The sequence below is a fragment of the Pholis gunnellus genome, assembly GCF_910591455.1.
Source record: "Pholis gunnellus genome assembly, chromosome: 16".
NCBI classification, from domain to species: domain Eukaryota; kingdom Metazoa; phylum Chordata; class Actinopteri; order Perciformes; family Pholidae; genus Pholis; species Pholis gunnellus.
This window is the reverse complement of record NC_136543.1, coordinates 4,036,838-4,057,119: the sequence shown is the minus strand read 5'-3', so window position 1 is coordinate 4,057,119 and position 20,282 is coordinate 4,036,838. Positions and strand designations below refer to the sequence as shown.

General features: G+C 40.0%; 2 protein-coding genes across 2 annotated transcripts; one reads left to right on the top strand and one right to left on the bottom strand.

Moving 5' to 3' along the window:
• Nucleotides 1-514: 514 nt before the first annotated feature.
• Nucleotides 515-13,659, bottom strand: LOC306708382 (T-cell differentiation antigen CD6-like). Its single transcript, XM_079176215.1, has 13 exons — nucleotides 13,570-13,659; nucleotides 11,971-12,066; nucleotides 9,667-9,948; nucleotides 7,368-7,682; nucleotides 6,839-7,153; nucleotides 5,972-6,052; nucleotides 5,596-5,733; nucleotides 4,814-4,934; nucleotides 4,486-4,652; nucleotides 4,149-4,220; nucleotides 2,797-2,970; nucleotides 1,945-2,055; nucleotides 515-1,860 (listed from the first exon to the last, which is right to left on the bottom strand). The coding sequence occupies exons 1-13, from the start codon at nucleotides 13,610-13,612 to the stop codon at nucleotides 1,766-1,768; spliced, it is 2,010 nt and encodes a 669-aa protein (XP_079032341.1). The 5' UTR covers nucleotides 13,613-13,659; the 3' UTR covers nucleotides 515-1,765.
• Nucleotides 13,660-16,157: 2,498 nt separating this feature from the next.
• On the top strand, nucleotides 16,158-20,224 carry LOC306707872 (G1/S-specific cyclin-E2-like). Its single transcript, XM_079175514.1, has 11 exons — nucleotides 16,158-16,283; nucleotides 16,382-16,439; nucleotides 16,543-16,593; nucleotides 17,066-17,202; nucleotides 17,369-17,504; nucleotides 17,617-17,763; nucleotides 18,022-18,117; nucleotides 18,226-18,360; nucleotides 18,534-18,645; nucleotides 18,840-18,997; nucleotides 19,719-20,224. Exons 1-11 carry the CDS (start codon nucleotides 16,270-16,272, stop codon nucleotides 19,791-19,793), a joined length of 1,119 nt encoding a protein of 372 aa, XP_079031640.1. The 5' UTR covers nucleotides 16,158-16,269; the 3' UTR covers nucleotides 19,794-20,224.
• Nucleotides 20,225-20,282: the final 58 nt, after the last annotated feature.

Below are 20,282 nucleotides of genomic sequence, written 5' to 3'. Positions count from 1 at the left end.
TGCCGACTTCTCCGTCCACCTCCTCCTTTCCTCCGCCCATCCTCCCCCCTCCGCACACCCCGACACACACTCTCGTCCTCCTGTGCCAAATACCTTCCAGTCAAAAAACACCCAATTCTGCTGGGTTATCAGCCTGATGCATCATCACTCCCTGATTATCACGTTAGCCGAGCTAATCCAATGCTCATCGGTTGCATTCATCGCCGCCGCCCCCCTATTAAAAGTTTCACAGGTGCTTTCGAGAGCAGTTTGTCATATTTGCTTCGACAAAACAAGACATCACTTTGATTCAAGGCATCACTTTGGATCAGGGGGAAGCGTTGATGCTCTGCAGCTGCTGCAGACGTAATGGACCGAGAAGAGCCGTGCCAGGTCTGGTTTCAAACCGCACTGACGGTTTATGTTGGCCCCTGATCAGGATCCAGAGTTCCCCTTCAGAAACCTTTTTCACAGAGCGTTGTTTTCGACTTCTCCCTCGCTTTGCATGAATATGTATTTGAATAAAAGTGTTACAGCCTGGATAACATTTATTTGGCAGATATTTGATGGCATTACAAGTTTGTTTGTGTTTGTAGTTTATATGAAAGGGCTTTGCTCCAGTCAGAAAAAAAAACAAAAAACCTACAAGCTCATAGCGCCACCTTGTGGTAGGACTCAATAGTTTGATCGCACTTTTACCCGGATGATGTGTTGCAAACATTATTTGAACACACTATATGGCCAAAAGTGTGAGGACACTTACTGTTGTGTGCATTTATTGTAGTTGTTGGGAAATGTTAATACAACTGCAAACAGTTGTATATTCTTGAGACGATAGTGTGCTTTTGGAGACGACTTTTGACCTTTTTCAACATGAATGCTCTTGGTGCTGGATGCTGATTGGGATCAAATTCCTGCAGCCAGGTTCTAAAAGCTCGTAGTAAACCTCCCTAGAAGAGTGGAGGCTGTTGCAGCAGCAGAATAAAGCCCATAGTTTTAGAATGACATGTTCAACAATCACATATGGGTGTAATGTTCGGATGTCCGCGTACTTTTGGCCATGTAGTGCACATCACAGTTCTAGAGATCATGGAGGAACTCTATAGTTTGAATGTACTGATCTCTACAGGAAAATACAAAGCAAACATTAGCACATTGATTGAACACATACTAGTTATTACATACACAACACATTAGTTAAATATTACAAAATAAAAACCATACATATGTTACAGTTGCCGCTACATTCACAGAATAGCTCAATATGTCTTAAATTCTCAGTTTGATTTCATTGGTCCGTCACAGTGAACATTTTGTAGAATTTGTTTTTGTTAAATTATATTTGCATGGAAATGCATCTGAAAGCAAGAACTTTTCAATGCAAATCACACATCATCCTTCTTCACAACATTCAAATTTGCTTCTCATTTTTTTCTCCAGGGTTAGATTTAGGACAAAAATGCCTTTCATAGCCAACTGTCAATGGCATCTGACTGTGAGATGTCTGAGCATCATTGAATGCACCATTTAAGGGCGTTCAAAACAGTTTGTGCTACTGTCCGACTGGCCAAAAAGGCACCAATATGTTTTTGTGATACCTGCAGCGGGTCAATCACACGTCGAGTCTCAACAGCTGTACATTAAACGTCTTAATGCGGTTCACAGGAAACCGTAGTGAGTCGTTGGGTTTCCTCCCTCCAAATAGGCTCTTATAGTACACGTTTCCTCTCTGTGCAGTTCTGAGCTCCAGTCCCACACTCTCTAGTCTCTGATTTACCTCCTCTGGTTACGGTGGCGCGCCGACGTCGTCGTAGTCGTCCTCAGATGAAGAGTCTTGGTCGGGGCTCACGGGAGAGTAGACGGGGCCGTCGTCTTCGTCACCTAATGATTACGCAATAACAGCGATCAGCAAATGTTACAGATCTCATTTTCACACAAGCGTAATATGTGTTTGGTGACATTTACTTGAACTCTGCAGGTTGGTCGTTTGCCCGGGGTCAAGTTGAACTTTGCTGTAGACGAGCTTTGAAGGGTCAAAGGCATCGTTGACGACAGATGACTGGGCAGGTCCTGAATCTGTCATTTGTGAGAGCACAGGGGATAAATCTTCTGTCTTGTGACATCTATCTTGCGAGAGCTTTTGAGACAGTTTCAGGTCGGCTTTCTACTTTCATATCCCCCCTCTAAGTCACGGGTGTGTTTTTCTTGACTCTAAGCTGCAAACACCCACAGATTTAGTTTAGGGAGGGACTGTACAAAAAAAGATGAATCTTATATTAAAAAGCTAAATTAGTATCAATACAGAATGACTAGTAGTCGTAATGTAAATCTTGAAGGAATAGTTCAGTTAATTAACTTTCTAGCGAAGAGTTACAAGAGATGACTGGTACGGACCTCATGTCATGTATGGCAAATATGAAGCAACAGTTAGCCGCCAGTTAGCTCAGCTTAGCATGTAGCGTAGCGTATAGTAATCTATATATATATAAACATATGCTGTATATGTAAACAGGGGGAAACAGCTGGCCTGGTTCTGTCCATAGTTAACAAAATACACCTGCTGGCTGTAGCTTCATATTTAGCATACAGACATGAGGGTGGTATAGATCATCTCATCTCAATGCCACTCAAAGCCACTAGTCCTTTAATATGATATCATAAACAGCTGCCAACACACACATATGAAGTGGAAGTGTGACATGAATGGCAGACATAATAAAGGTGTGAATATTCTAGCCACTATTTAGAATGTTGAACACAGTCCCTTAGTTGTTTTTTATGGTAACTTAGTTGAAGGGAAGCATGAAGGGGACTGACCTGGGGTGACCAGGACGTAGCCGTTGTCTGTGTTTTCGTAGCATTCCCCAGAGGAGGTGCTGGAGGTGTCGAATGAGTCCACTGAGATCTTTGACACTCTGGCATATGTAGCCTCTGCGGGGCCGCCATTGCAGCCTGTAAAGACTCCCACCGCTTCCTCTGTGGATTCAGGAGCTGGAAAATAAAAATTTGAATATAACACTAATAATAATAATTAAAAAAATAAAATGATTGAAAGGGATAATTTTGCTCTATGGTTAAAAAAATGCCCAGAGGTTTAATTTGTTCTGACTAAAACAGAAACAAAAACTTTCTTTATGGTTGTTGTGTATGGCTATGAAATGGCATTAATTACCAAGGTCAGAAGGACCTCAATAGAAATAAGCTTTTGGGCTTCATTGTGTTTTATCCTTTTGACAAATATTGTACAAACATCGAGGCCGTACATTTATTGACTTTTCATATACGCCATATATTTTTCAATCAATCAATGAAAACCATGAGCTTTCTAAGTAGCAACAGGTCCATGTACAGATTGCCATGCTACATTTTTGATTACAATACAAAGAACACATTTAATTATTTCAAACATTAAAATGGTTAAACGTTGCTAACAGGGTTCAGTATCGGGCAGCAAGTCATGTGTTTAAATGCTTAAATTGTCCGACACTGACATATTAACAGGACTTTGAGCTTATTGGAGTCCATAAGTATAAAATAGATATACTAAGGCACAGTTGAAACAGCTCCCCAGATAATGTGAGACAAAGTTAGGACCTGTTACAACTTTTGAAAACAGGTATAAATACTTTTTATTTGAAGAAAAAGAAAGAGAGATGGATTAATTTACTAATTATTTTATTAAAAATCTACATTTTGTATAATGACTACTACTGCATTTGCTATAGTTAAATCTGTGTGGCATCATTAAATTGTTACTTCTTTTCTTTGTGTGTGTGTTTGTAAATATTTTGGTGTGTGTTATAAAAAACTAAACAAAACAATATCAACTCAAAATATTTCTTTGATTTCCTGTTAAATAAAAGGTTAAATTTAACTAAAATCAGGTTCATAAACAAATCATTTATCCTGAGGGGAAAGTTGGTTACTATTACTATCATATATAAGCATAAAGAAATATAGGAAAAATGTAAATAAAGGACTATGTGAAATATAAATTATGTACATAATACATAAAAATAAAAAAACACTAATAATGTGTTCAGAAAGTCGCAGTCATTATGAAAACTCCCTCTCCGTGTCTAAATGTTTGAGCCATCCTCTTCCCTACTGATGATCGCGTATCACTGTGTGTATTTGAGATCTGCAAAGTGTTGCAAACAGTGACTCACGTTCCTCGCAGAGGCTGTCGAGACCTGAGGGCCTCATCAAAGGGTTCACGTCGACTCTGTACCTCTGAGAATCTGGAGACCAAACGATGCACACGTTTCAATCACAAGCCATCCTGCAAACAATCGGTGCAAACATTGATCTGCAAAGACTGCACACAAACACACACACACACACACGCACGCACACACACACACACACACACACACGCACACACACGCAGGGCAGAGCAGCTTCAACTGCAAAATGTAGCAACACAGCGAGAGAACATCTTAACAGAGGCAAAGACAGAGAAACACAGGGATGAATACAAAAAGGAAATAAAAGAAAGTATCTCACTCCGAAAGGTTGATAAAGGGACAGACGGCTCATTGCTTGACTCATACTGCTCATAGTCTGTATCTACTGACGTGCTGTCAACGCTACTAAGCTGGGTCCAAAAATACCTGGGATTGGAGGGGACTTTTTGAGACAAACACAAAAAAAAAGACGACTTGGTGAAATGACTTCATTCTTTGTAAACGCTGCACAATTCTGCAACTTTCTCACTACGATGCATCTATATAAATACATATATATGAACGGTATTAAGAAAGACAAGTCTAAGTTGCGTTAGTATCCCAGGGATAGTCTTTTTATTGGTCATATTTATCAAATGTTCAGCCACTGACCTTCTGTCTGCAGTGGGATGGGAGTGACCTTAATGAGGTCGACGGCGCCTTGGTAGCTTTTGTGAGGATGTTCGGAGGTCGGTCGGGAGCTGTTGCGAATCTGCTGGAGCAAGATAGCTGTGGACCCAGTAACCAAGGATGAAGATGATTATTGGCTTATCTAACTCATGCTGTCGGCTCATAAGAATACTGAAGAGATGGGTTCAAATTAGATGTGCTGTGCTTTGAAAAACTTGAATACGGTCTGTTGTTGTCGTTGAGATTTAGGATCCTCTCAGACTTTTTTTAAGAAAAAGAAATACTCTTCTTTGAATAAATAGTCTGCATCTGTATCTGTGTTTTTTTTCCCACAGAAAAGCCAATAAACTGCTAATTTTGTTTATATATATATAATGCTATAAATATATATATATATATATATATATATATATATAAATGTGTTCAAATACAAATAAAAAAAAGATTGAAGAAAAAAACTCTTCTATCACCCAAATGAAGGAAATGAAGGTCAAAATGTCTGTAGCATTAGAAAGTATACTGAAGAAACGTTGTGCAACCTATTTTTAATTTACTTCCATCTCATGAAGACAACAAGATATCTGGAACTGAGGCCACATAATAATCAAAACCAGTATATGATTTCACTGATTTAGTTCAAAACTTATCCTTGACATTCTAGGAATGATTGTAAATCACGTGTAGAGAAATTAAAAATCACACCGCGACTGTAGTAACGAGTAGTAACGCTGTAGCGCAGACTGAAGAGAGGAGAACCGACCGTGTCGTCTTCTGTAATGGCAGCACAGCACCGAGTTTGTGACGAGAACCACGAGGAGAAGAAGAGCCAGAGCGATGGCGCTGATGAGCTCTGGAAACCGTAAGTGGAAGCCTTCAGCACCAGCGACTGAGGTTGCTGCTTTTGGCACGAACACAAAGAAAAGAAAAGAAAATGCACATCATTCTTGTTCTTTCTGGTGGTTTATTTAAGAGTCACATGGTTGGTTGTAATAAGTGTTTGACTGAACGCCACACTGAGACATGTTGCGTTGTCCTACTTACCTTCCTAAATAGGTGAAAGCATATTTTAAGTAACATTTATTAACATCATGTGACATCTGTCTATTTTAAATAAGATAAAAAGCTAAAATATTTACCAGTCGTCCATCTGGTCAATACAGTCGCATTAGTTGTGGCGGCTGTGGTCGCTGTGGTGGCTGCAGGAAACCCGAGGGAACCTGCAGGACAACAATATTATATTTTAAGTTCAACGCTATCTGGATGTGAGCTGACAAATTAAGAGAAGAAATGATTCACCTGTTTTATTTACATACGCAGAATGAGCTCAACATGAATTTACATAGTTCTATTAGAATGATATGATTCTGTAAATACTGAACAGCAAGTCAGAACATACAGGGACACTGACGTTGGGAATAAAATATTGTACCATTAAAGATTTGTTTTAAAGAAAGCTGACTAAATGTGAAGGAAACTGTTGTCTGACAATTATCTGACCATGACTCTACTCTATAAAACTTCAAAAGAAGTGGGTTTTTTAAAAGTTCTTTCATTATAGCAAAATTAAACTTGGATTTTACACCATAAATGTGTCAATCTTGGTATTTAGCTTTGATGAAAACATAATTTAAGAGGCATCTGTAAATCACCAGCAATTTATTTATTGACAAAAAAGTCAAATAATTAAATGAGAATATCATTTTATACAAGAGCTCAAAATTGGCTGGTTACAAAAGGAAATGATTTGTATTAAATGAATAAAATACATGTTTACAGCTGCTTTTTATTCCTGTTTTGAATAGTTTAAACAAGCAGAAAAGTAAATGATAAATGTAATGTTTCAGGCAAACCTGGCACTTTCACATCTGCCGTTCTCTGTGTGTTACTGTGTCTGAGCCAAGACGTCAGGTCTTGCTGCTTTATACGAAGCTGATTCAGCAAAACCTGTATTATTGTTGATGTTGGAGAAAACATACTTAATGAACAAACACTGCGTCACTCACCATTACAGATGACCCCGGATGCCTTTGAGGACTTGCACAGGTGCGTTTTGTTGACGAACTCCGCGCACTGCCACAGACTCTGCGTGTTTGGATGGCATTGATAGTACCACAGCGCCCCGTCGTTGAGGGCGAGAGAAGGAACAAATTGGGAGAACTTGTGCGGCTCGGCACCGCACCGCAGCATGGAGCACACCATGGAGGCCATGTTCTTGTGCCAGCAGTTATCACACACAGCACCCCAGCTGCCATTGCGGTGGACCTCCACTTTACCAGAGCAACGGTCCAGACCTCCAGTCAGTCTGACTGCTCTCATCTCTGCAGAGACACAAACTATTAGACTTCGTCATTGAGGACACTGAGGCCATGTCCTTGATATTTGTTCTTTGGGGATTTTATCAATGTTCTTTGTGATCAGTGACTTTTTAAAGTTTCCATTCAAGGTCAACCTTGAAGCGTTCAACCACAGGAAGCTAGTAACTTTCTCATTATCATTTTATCTTTCTGGATGAGAATGATTTTTGAACTGGACCTGAGCATACGACCCCAGCGTCCTCTTTGTGTCCGCAGTCGGGGTCGTCCTGTGCGGCCGGACAGGCCCACAGGTTCTCCTCTCTACCGGTACAGTTCAGCTCGTCCAGATGGACCGGTCCTCTGCCCGGGGGGAAGGAGCCGCCCTGTCCCGTCACACTGAGGGCGTAACCGCAGCCGAGCTGGCCGCACACCACGTCGGCGTCTCGCAGGTCCCACTGGTCATCGCACACGGTGCCCCACCTCCCGTCTCTCCACAGCTCCACCCGCCCAGCACAGCGGTCTTCCCCTCCTGCCAGCCGCACAGCCTGGTGGCCTAAAGGAGGACAAGATCATGCTGTCAACTTCTGCCACTGTTTATGATGAAGGGCTGAGGTAGCCTGGGAAATAGTTGTATGGCAGTTTATTTGACAAGATTTAAAGCAATTGAACAAAAGAAGAGAGACTGAATTAAAATTCTTGCAAATAAGTACATTTATCTATCTTTTATCAGTGCATATTAAAGAGCCATTAGTAGCATAATCAATGCAAGAATCAATACAAAATAGATAGATCACTACTTGCATTAGAATAGCATCTGACTGGACTGATAACCTAGAGAGGCTTTATTTATTTAGCCTGTTTATGTTATAATGTCTAGGGGGTCTTATCCCTATATGCACACATAAGTACACACTCTTTTGCAGTGGTGAAAGAAGTAGTGCCAGATCTTTTTCTTAGCAGTAAAAGTAAAGTAAAAGTACAGAATAAAGAAAGCTGTAGTAATGCAAGTAAAAGTCATCTAATCAAAATCTTACTAAAGTGAAAGTACATACGCTATACCAAAAGTAAAAGTAATCACTATGCAGAACGGTCCAATTATTTTAATTATATACAGTGTTATGCTATATATTGATTATAATTAGTGATGCATTAATGTGTAAGCATCACAGGTAAAGGTGGTGTCATGGTCCTAAGGTTTTTGATATAGTTAGTTTCCTGTTTTAGTTGAAAATCCTTTCCTCTTGTCATGTTTCACTTCCTGCCTTTGTTTGTTTCCACCTGACTGTGGACTGTCTGCCCCCCCCTAATGAGTTTCACCTGTTGCTCGTCAGCCCTGCTGTCACCTGGCCCTCGTTATCGCCCTCCTTTCATGTGTAGATCTCAGTAGTTCCAGCATATTATGTATATAGTATATACATATAGAATTGAATTGAATAGATCAGACCCATTGTCACTGACATTCGATCCAGCTATTTGAGCCAGTATCCGCCCGATATGCGATACTGGCTGACGAGCGACAGCTGAATCTCATCAGGGCGGAGCAGAGACTCACACAGACAGAAACAAACAAATGCAGGAACTGAAACAAGACACAAGAAGAGAGAACTTTCAAACTAAAACAGGAAAAAACTATAACAAATTAATCGTTGACCATGACAGGTGGGGTGTATCCTTTGTATTTTGATATACTGTATGTCAGTGTCTCAAGACACTTTTTTAAAGGCATCATCTCGGAATCGACCGCATTATTGCCCGGTCATGTCTCGGTCTCAGGATGTTATTTATAAAAAGGCCACATATGGAGAGATATCACAAAAATGCTCGTGCATTGTCTGATTAATAACTGATAACTATGATTGTCCATTGAAAACAAAGGAGAATTCCCACACATAAAATGTACCTCTGCAATGCCTTTTGATTTATTTTAGCAAAACATTTATCATGGCACACTGATACATATACAGTGCGTCAATAAAAGAGGTGAATGAAGAGAAATGTTCATTTGTTTTGAACGGGTGTTTTCATGGAAATGTTGATCTTTCAGATGGATTTGAGGAGTGCTTCTGCATGTTCCATATCTGATCATAAGTGTGCCATGCAGTGTGGGACTAGCACTGGTCTGGTCTTGGTCTCGGGTTGGGTGGGCTTGACTACAACACTGCTGTTGTGTACTGTAATACAAAATATTACATCATCATTTATTAGTTGATTTATATTTTGTATTAATTTGTATTAAATAAATGTAGTGAAGTAAAAAGTAGAATATTGGCTTCCAAAATATGGTGGAGTATAAAAGTAAAGTAATGTGTAACAGGTGGTTATGTTTGCCAAAAATCTGAAACATACATTAACAGAAGTATAGTGGACAAAACAATTACAAAGAAATTAAAAATAGGCCTACATAGCTGAATTCACAAGTAAATGTAACAATGTTTTTTTATAATGGAAAATAAAAATCAAGATTTATTTTGATCACAATCCTATAATCTGCATAAGATATACTATTAAATAAAAAATATAAATTACAAAAACCTTACCACAAATTGCTTCAGCAATCACGTTGCAGTTACCGCCTACACTCTGTGAACAGTTCTGCAAACGACCATCTTGGTACAAACAGTCGTGAAAGCAGGTGGCATTGGAAGGTGATTTAGTTTTGTTCACATAATAGACGCTGCCGCAGTCGAGATCCTGACACATCTGTTCAACGAGCACATCTGTAGAGTCCGCTGGCAATGCCGCCACATCACTGCTTCTGTTTCCACGCATCCTCAGCGTGAAGCGGCATTTACCAGCAAGTTTGTGAATGTAAGGGTCAACTGAAGACACACACAAGCAGAAACACAAAATGACTTATGTGGTGATTATTCCAGTAAAACTCAAAAGTATAAATTATTGTTCTCTTATTGTCAGTTTCTCAATACTTTCAGACTTCCCTCCTCTGTCTGTCTTCTACAGACGTAAAATCTTCAACTATGTGTCACAAATATATCGTTGTGTTTCTTTAAAAGCTTAGTTATTTCCCAAAACAGCTGGGCACTGTATTTTTTTCGAAAACTTTACTCAAACAGGAGGAAATAGTGCATTTGTTGGGGACTATTTTCAACTGTGGATTAATACACGTTTGGTGTTCTTGTTATTCCAGCACCAGGATGGTGTATGCAGGATTGGCCGGGTAGTTACTTTCACTGGTAGTGACCTCTACACAGGCCACCCAACACACCACATTAAACCCATTGAACCATATGAACTGATTGAGAAGTTTCTCGTTTAAAGAGCAACCATTTGACCAAATGTCAATTATTTCGAGTTTATGCTCGTGGATCAGAGCAGTGTGGGTGAAAGGAGACCACATCCTGAGCCCACCACGATCTAATTCTCTACATTCTAATCTTTGAAATTAGTTTTAACTTCCGCAACATCTGTGTATGTAACTTGAAGGTATTTGTTATTGGAAAAAAGGGTTTTCCAAATGAAAATTATTCACATTAAAACTTAAAATCAAAGACGACTGGAAGTATTTCCTTTGAAACACATTGCCAAATCTACAATACTGTTGCTAGGGTTTATGAATATAAAATAATCCTACGCTCTCAGTAGCAGCAGGTTTATTTTTCCGTGTAAAATGTATTATGTTAATTGCTTATAGATAAATAGCTACATTTCTACCATTTCCTTTTACTGACAGTAATGAAACATCTAAATCTTCTATAAACTATTCACAATTTGAAAATGTAATATTGTCTATGTGCCTGAGTACTTTTGGCCCATTTACTTAATGGTATAAGGTTGTAATGAACCTGGCTATTTCAAACATACTGTTTAATACTATCTGCATTCATTTAGCAACAATTTGTGAGTGAGACTTTCCAAATGTGATTCTCATTTACAACATTTTATATTATTTTCTGGTGGCTTAGTGGTTGACACACAGGCCTCACCAACAATGGCGCTGGTGTGATTCTGGCCAGAACCTAGCTTACATAGCCCTCTCTCTCCCCCACACAATCCTACTGTCAACGACACAATATGAATGAAATTAAAATGCCAAAAAAAATGTATTGTGTTTTTTTATTTTTACTGTCACACTTACCTTCATATTTATTGTAATCTTTAAATCTCTCAACGGCTCTAAATTTGGCAAGGGCTGAGCAGGTGGCTAACAGCTAACGTTGCTAACAGTGCTAACAAAGGCAAAGTGCTGGCAGAGCTAACAGTGTTTTACTTGAGGGGGAACCGGAGGGTGGCTGCTATGCTTCCGCGACGCCGTCGGGTTGGAGCCGGTTGGGACGGCTTTATCGCTTCTTTATCATCTGTAACCGCCGTGTGAGACCAGTGCAAAGTGGCCGCCCCGAAACCAGCCAGTGGGGTAGGCCGTGGGGCATGCACTAACTACCATGCGCATAAAGCACGCGCGGCCTGCCCGGCTACTTAAACAGAGAACTCGAATTACCAGACAGGAATTCCGTGTTGTTCTTGACTCTGAATGTAAAGTGTATTGGACTGAAATGTTTCTGCCACAAAAATGTGTGACTGAGGGTGTGCAGATGCACAGCAACCACCAGTAGCAAAGCTCGCTTGCAGAGTTGTCTGCGTGGGAGAGACTCCTTTGCTACACCCCCCCCCCAGTTTGATTTGCATCTGCAAAGTTCACCGACATGATGCGTTTCACAAGCAGGTCAACCCACATCCTGTGATAATAAGAGCAAGAATATTCATATTCTCTATGTGAATAAGTGTTTATTTTGGTTCTGGACAGAAAAGTGGTACAAACAATTATTTTATACCTGTGTTTGTTTGTTTGTGTCAGAGATACAGAGAGACAGAAACATGTAGCTTACTGTTGTTTTCCTCTTGTGTTCTCCCTCTTGTATTATCTCCCTCTGCTGTCACCTGGACATCAGTAGGGTCTGTTTGAGTGGATGAGTTTTGCAAAGCTGAAATGAAGATGGGAAAAGACTCATTAACTTTCACTGTCATTATCAATGTGAGCATCAAGCCTGTACTAGCTACACACCACATGTGTTTACCACAGGACTTTTTATGAATAACAGCTTGAACAAATATCTGACTTTTGTCTTTCAGCAAGTGGATGGAGTGCAATATGGTAAGAGGTCTGAAACCAGATCACCAATATATTATCTCCGGTGTGTGGGATCTTCCATATTTATCTTCTTCTTCTTCTTTCAACACTTAACTTTATGTTTTCCACTCCCTGTGACTGAATCTGAAGCACCAATAGGTTCAAATGATTCAAAGGTTTATTTGTCACACACACATGCCCTGCCACTGAAATACAACACTCAGCTATCAATCACCTGCACCCAGAATGCACGTCTGTAAAATTAGATCATTTTGAAATGAGAGGTATAAAACACTATACGATACAGGGTTTGCTCTTTGTTGTGTACATCAATAGAAGAGTTAGAGGACTGCAATTCCAATATACTGTATGTAGTGCACAGTATCTTTAGTTAGTAATTGTGTCTGATACTGTTCAGAGTATATGAGTATAAAAAAAACACATTGCATTTACAGCGTGCTACAAATGAAAATGCCAAAGACTGGATGGTTTTGTTTTATACTTAGCACATAAGTGTGCATTTGGCATGTGGGGGAAAAAACTTTTTTTTTTTAGTTTTGTGTGTTTATATAGTTTTGAATGAAGTTTTTCCAAGAGATGCAAGATGTTTTTGTTTTGTATGTCTGTTTTTGTGTGTAGAGTTTTGACAAAAAGAAGGCCCTAGTTTTAGAAATTGTGCTTGCGCAATTTCAAAATAAACTGTATGTGTAGTGAAATACAATTTAGCATGCTCCTAAGGCTGTCATAAAAAAGGGTTGAAAATTAGGATTTAACAAGTGAAATATGAAAAATAAAATTAAAAATCAATGTAAGAAATATGCGAATAACTCTAATTCTGTTCTTATTTTACTTCAAAACATTATCTAAGGCTTTTATAGACTTCAAACCTACACAAAATAAATAAGAGCAAATATAAATGGACCAAAGATATGTACAAAAGCTACTGCTTTTCTTCTAAAATACACTGAATAAGGAAAAGCCAACTTCACAATACCTTTGCCAGTTTTGTGTAGTTTGCAGTGTGTTTATTTGTCCATGTCAAATGTATAGTGCAACTCGTCATACAAATCAGAAAAAGTTTTTAAAAAGAGACAATACCAGCCTCTACAATTTTCCGTCACTGACCACACTAATTCTACATATTTCAGTTGTTTATGACTCCCATTTAAATTGTAACATAGTTTATGTGCTGCTAGTGTTAACACATTCGGAAAAATCACATTAAATATAAATGCAACTTTATATACCCAAAATAAATCTAACATCTCTTTTACAGACGGTTTCTCTCCATACCTCAGAGCAGAACTAACAGTATTTACAGATCAAGTTTATGAATGTATGAAACTGTATACAATACCTTGACACAGACAGCTCAGTTGCACAATTAAAACCAGCTTCATGTTGTCGACAGAGAGGGGGAAACAGCTTCTATTGTCTCTTTTATGCCGAGCCTGTTGACACTAAGTGCGGCTTCCTCTCGTGTTCCCTCTGTATTTGATAGACAGAACTTCCCATTTACCACAGTGCATCATTACAGGAAGTGAAGCCCGTGGCTTTGTCACTGATAAATTATCAGGACTCAAGCACATTCATGATGCTGAAGTGTATTACACAAGAAGCACATAGTGCTGCTAAGTTATCTTCAGAGGGACCAGAGGGTAGTATTTATTGTTATATTGAAATTATTTATGGTGCACACATGTTTTTGTAGGTGCTAATCATATGACATAAAAGTAATTCATTCTGATGATGCTAAATATTCTCCTGTATGTTTGATGATGAATATAAAGTCAATTATATTTCCAGCATAATACGTGATGTCATGTAAACAGTCAGGGAATCATGTTACTTAAATAATTTAAATAAATAATTTGAGCGACAAAAGGTTTCACATAAAGTATATAATATATGGCATTATATTGTATACATTTCGGATTTGAACGTTATTTGCACAATATTGTTATCTTCCACTTTTTATATTTGCACTCTTTATAGTAAAGTTGAATCTTATTTTATAAACCTGGTGACTTAAAACTGCATTTGACCAGAGGGGGGCGACAACACTTCCAGTCAGTGGTGGTGCACATTTTTAGCCAAAATTTTGAGTACCATGTCACAGTAAAACTGATTACTCTGTTAACGGACGGGTTTACATTTCTTGTTGAATTTAAATGACAAAACATGGCAGACTGTATACACTCTGGGATATTCTCCAAGTAGGTAAAGCAATGAGTTAGAACGATTGATGATTACTGAGAGTCAATTTAATTTGCTTTAAAATTATAACACATTGGATTTTAGGCACACTAAAAACACATAAATAGGTCCAGCATGTCCACAACAGTATATATTTTCTGGAAAAAAGCATGTATCTGCATTAATATATTTGCATCTATATGCATATCTTTAAATAAAAAATAATATATTTGCATATATTTCTGCAGAGGAGATGTAAGGTATCTAAAGTCGGTGTTGTGAATTTTGATAACAAACATGATTCAGTTTTAAAAGCAGTGTAACTGAGGAGAGCAGCTCTGTTTCGACTTCCCTAACTGACAGCTCTGACAGCTGCCTGCTTTGTTTACATCCTCGTCCGGGCGCACGCGCTCCAGTCAACTTGCTCTCCTATTGGCTGTGCTGTTCTGTAGCTCCGCCCATCACAGCCGACCGGAAAATACAACTGACAGAAACAAAAAGAAAAGGACGAAGTGAATGTAAGATGTTATTTTTCTATAACTTTTCTATTGAAAGTAATACTTAATAATACTAAAACCAAACATCTGATTTGGCAATGAGCAGTCGGCTTAAAGAAAGGACGGTTTCTTTACGTAGCGTTAGTTGCTGGTTTAGTGTTACAGTTTAAGAACAAACTCCACTCGATGCGTTAAGGAGGTTGAGACTAAAGCAAAGAGACGATAAAAGAAAATAATACAAACACTTAACTTAGAGCTTCTCGCCCATAAATTCAAGGCGAACCTCTTTAAACCTCCGGTTGAATGGTTTTGGGTTGGGAGTATTTGTACACATGCGCAATGTGTCGCAAACGCTCATTTGTTGGCGCCACCGCCAACTGGACATCATTTTAATTTGAGCTCGGAACCGAGGAGGGTAAGCTGATCACGGTAGTGCGCCTGTAGATTTAAATAGTGTCTTTAGCGCAGTAGTTTCACCTCTACAGTTGTGAATCATTCTCAAGTAGCTAATTTGTTTGCTGGTGTGTAACCGTGTGATTCAATCAAAGCAGCAGTAGTGTGTTTGTTGTTTTGCTGATATGTTTGTTAAGTCGGTCGTTGTCGAGCTTGTAGTCCGAGTGGTTGCGTTTAGCAAGCTAGCATCAAAGATAGTTAACTTTATCCTGGTAATAGCTTCCTATCTGAGACCAAGTATTAGAAACTAGTTTCCGAGTTCTTTGCAGTCTGTTCCTGGTTTCTGTCGGTAAAGTCGCATGATTACCTCTGAATCACGATGAAACTAACTTCGTTGCACAGCAATGACAAAAGAAACAACAACGGATGAATTGTTAAAAAAAAAATGATCATAGTCTGGTCTTTGGTTAGTGTTGAATTCATATATTTATTAGTGTAACTTAATTTGCACAAGATGTCCTCCCTGGGCCTTTGTGTTGTTGCATGAAGGGAGCAGCTGAAGCTTTTTGGGGGGCTTTTGCTGCACGTCTCTTTGTGCTGTTCACGGTCGTTTTATCTCAAACAACTGCAGGATCCTGAGAAATATACAGGAAGATACCTAGAGTTGATATGAAGTGTCTTAGATTGAATTTTCAGCAGCAACGTTTTGTTTCGCGCGTGGTGGCTGTGGAGCCTTCATATTACGCGCTCATTAATGATGTTGGCGCGTATGATGAGGTCTAATCCCTGAAACAATGCGGTTTTTCGTGTTTTCATCGGGCGTGGTTTGTAATGAAAGTATGCTGTGTGAAAGATAGCTGCAGCTGGCTGCTACCCTCTCCATCTGAGGGTTAGAACTTCCTGGTTATGTTGTTGGCAAACACTGACTTTGTTTCTCTTGTTTTTTTTTACAGACCGAAGCTGCAGCAAACATGTCTAGACGAAGGTAATGACCTCTTTGTCTTGCTCTGTGACTTGTTGTTTGAATCTTGATTGTTGTCAAATCTCTAGCTCCCTGTTGACTTCACTTTGGTGTCTTTGCAGCGTTCGCCTGCAGAGAAGATGTGAAAATGCTCCAGGGCAGAGAGGCCGAGGGACCAAGGTAAGGAACCCGTTCACTGAAGAGCATACCGCTTTAATAAGTCACTATACAGACCATCATGTTCTACAAGGTCTGACATTCAACGCTTTTTCTTTTTCTTCAGCAAAGCAACAGAAACAAGGTCCAGCCCCTGTCAAAGCTGCAGTGTGAGAAGGTATGTCTCTCTTTTATTGATCGAATTAGATTAGATTCAACTTTACTGTCACTGCACAGGTGCTGACAACAACATGCTGTAGTATAAACTATATAAAGAGCAGAGTCGTACCAACAGTAGACTATTATATAGAGAGTAAACAGCCGTGGGGGGGGTAATGTATGAGTACAGTACGGACAGTGTTATGTTTGGGCATGTGAGAGTGCATATAGAGCAAGCAGTGAGTGTATGTGCCGTGTTGGGTACGTTTTTGTATTCAGGGCACAAAATGTATCACTTAAATGTGTGCACAGTGTTCTTACAGTAAAACAAAGTGCAAGTAGTACCATTGGAATGAACAAAAAAACAATCATGGAATAATGTCGCAAAGAGCCCCTCACCCTCTCCCCAAAACGTAAAAAACAACAATCCCTGTCCTGTGCTCTCCATCGCTCTTTGTTTATACATGCATTCGGTTTTCTCTCCGTTCCAGAACCAGCTGGTACTTAAAGGTGTCGCCAAGCCGTCCGTCCTCATCGAGACTGCTGAGAAGAGAGTCGGGGCCGACTGTGATGAAGCTCCCACTTCCACAGATTCTTTAGTGCGGCCGTCGCCTCTGCCTCATCTTGGGTATTTATCATTCAGCCGTGGTGTGACTCGCTGTTATCTGATATCCTCTTCCTGACAGTCTAATGTCTGACTTTAATAATGATCAAATAGTTGCTGATGTGTTTTCTTGTGGCTGATTGTTGCGGCTCTATTTGTGTGTGTGTGTGTGTGTGTGTGTGTGTTACAGATGGGGATCTCCTGAAGACGTGTGGGTGAAGATGGTCGGCCGGGAGCACAATTACAGACACAGCAAGAGCTTCATGCAGGAACACCCGTCAATACAACCCAGAATGAGATCAATACTCCTCGACTGGTTAATTGAGGTGCGTCATCAACTGCATCACAGATTCTCATTTTTATTTTAAGAGTCGCAATGTTGTAAATCCCCCATCAGAACAGATTTACCAACATCCTTTTATATTGTCGTTTGGCCAGGTGAGCGAGGCCTACACTCTCCACCGGCAGACGTTCTACCTGGCTCAGGACTACTTTGACCGCTTCATGCTGACGCAGGACAACATAGAGAGGGGCATGCTGCAGCTCATTGGGATAACGTGTCTCTTCATAGCATCAAAGGTGGAGGTAAGGAACACAATCGGGTTTCCCTTCCCACAAATCCTTCAAACTAAATGTAACCGCAGCACTGTGAGGGGGAACCTAAAATCAAATTGCATGTAGACGTTCCACATTTTGCCTGTTTGGTGCAACGCAGCCAGTTGAGAAGCCGTCATTTAGAATAGGGTGTTAAACAGGCCCGTTGATCCTGAGGTATTTAATGAGTCTGATGACCGCAGTGCACACATTTCTAATAGTTCTAGCTGCTCTTTTGTTACCGTGTAGGAAGCCTGTCCTCCGAAGCTCTCACAGATGGCCTACGTGACTGCAGGGACCTACTCCGAAGACGAGATCCTTCAGATGGAGTTGATCATTTTGAAGGTAACGCGATTACAAGCAGGACCACGTTTTGTCTCATTATTCTTCTTCTTCTTCATAACCTGCTTTGATTCTATGCATAATTCTAATACGTCTGTGCTTGTTACACAGGCGTTGAGGTGGAACCTTTGTCCCGAAACGGCCGTCTCGTGGCTGAAGCTTTACTTCCAGGTGGTGTCGATGAGCGGCGACTCTGACCTGCTGGAGCCGCAGTTTCCACAGGACGCTTACGTACAGATGACACGGGTAGGTGTCTGGACGCTGACGCAAACCTCCGTCTCTGAGCGACTTAAAAATGGTGAAAATGTAACGTCTCACAAACCCTTTTCTGTCGGGGCTGTGCTGTTGGGTTTCATTCTGTTGTAAGAACATGATGTCATGACCTCAGTGGCATCTCATCTCATTCTTTCCTCGTCCAGCTTTTAGACCTGTGTATCCTCCACATAAACTCTCTGGACTTTGAGTATAGAGTGTTGGCTGCCGCCGTCCTGAGCCATTTCATTCAAAGGGAAACGTCTGAGAAAGTGTCAGGTAAGATTTGGGATTGTTACGTTTATAGAACTGTAAATGGGAACGTTTTGGAGCCTGATAGCAGGATGAAAGTTGGATCAGAGTGAGCTGAGGCGCTATATTTATTTCTGGCACTGTGAGAAGTAAACCCGTAAAATATTTCCCTGTATCAAAAACATCACGGCCTTAACCGCAGTGTGACTTCCTGCACTCAGGTCTGCCGGGAGACGCCGTCCAGCTGTGTGTCGACTGGATGGGCCCCTTTGTGGAGTCGGTGAACTGGTTCGGCAGAGCACCGCTGAAGGATTTTGTGGGAATAAAGGAAGACGACAGACACAACGTCCAGACGCACACGCAGTACATGACCATGCTGGTTGGTATTGTTTTTCTTGTTGGGATGTTGCGAAGTGCATTCGACCCTCTTTGGAACTAGAGATAAATGTTATCAGCAAATGTAAGCGCAGCCCTCATTTCGATTTCATCTAAAATGTTTAAAAATAGGTCCTCAAAACAGTAGTCCCTGCTCTTGATTGAATAAGTCGGTAACAATAACAGTTTAATTTTGATCGGTTGATCAACATAGTTACCGGAAGAGCTAAAACTATGATTCTGTGAAGTCATTTTTCAAGCAAATGGAACAAAAACTAGTTTTCAGCTACTTTAAATACGACGATTTCCTGTTTTAAATGATCGTAACGTGAGGACTCGTTTTAGTCTGTTGGTCAGACTTTGCAAGGCGAGACCTTTGGCTCAGTTAAACTAGGATGGATATTTTTCACTATTGTTCCAGCCCTGGTCCTTATTTGGTTACATTTTACTCACCAATATGAAAACCTTCAGTGTAAAATGGATTATAATTGCACTTATTAAAGTGTAAAACCAAACATTTAAAAAAATGTGATCTGCTTTCATTGTGCGTAGACATGAGGATGGAGAAAGAAAAACAAAACGGATTTAGGAGCGATTTAGTTATTGAGCTGAATCATTTAACGTCGAAGCTCCAGCCCCAAAAAAACCATAATATATACTTCATTAAATATTAATAAACGCTCTTTCATTGGTTTCTGACTTTCAACCTGTGTCTTTTCTTTTAGGACGTCAGTCAAAAGGAGGAGAACAGCCAGTTCCTCACTCCTCCCAACAGCACAGAGAAGACGTGCACACACTGAACCACAAGAGGAAGACTCTGGTGAGCCAAGAGGACACAGGAAGTGAAGGTGCTACGGAGGCCGAGTCTTGTTAAATGGAAACAGGGAAGAAAAGAAGACTAACTGGAACACTGAGTCTGGATGGGAGTTTAGTTCACGCCTGCTGATGGGATATTTTTTCACTGACTGCATTATTCAGAATAATATTTAAGACTTTTAAATCTCGGCCAAAGCTTTTCTTTTTTTTAATAATTTTTTTTTAGCTGTTTTTAGCGACTGGGTGCTTCTAAGAAAAGGAGAACAAATGTTTTTAAAAAGTGTAAAATGTCATTTCTAGGAAATGTTGTATTACTGAAAGTGATGTGCAATCGTTTACTCCTGTAGCATATTAAATATGGTCCTAGTCAACCGATTAAAGCCTCTGACACACTGCTTCAGGGTCAGTTGAAATGCTGCTTCGGCCTCCATTTCACCTGTCGGCTAATGTGTTAATGAAGGGCGTACTCTTCT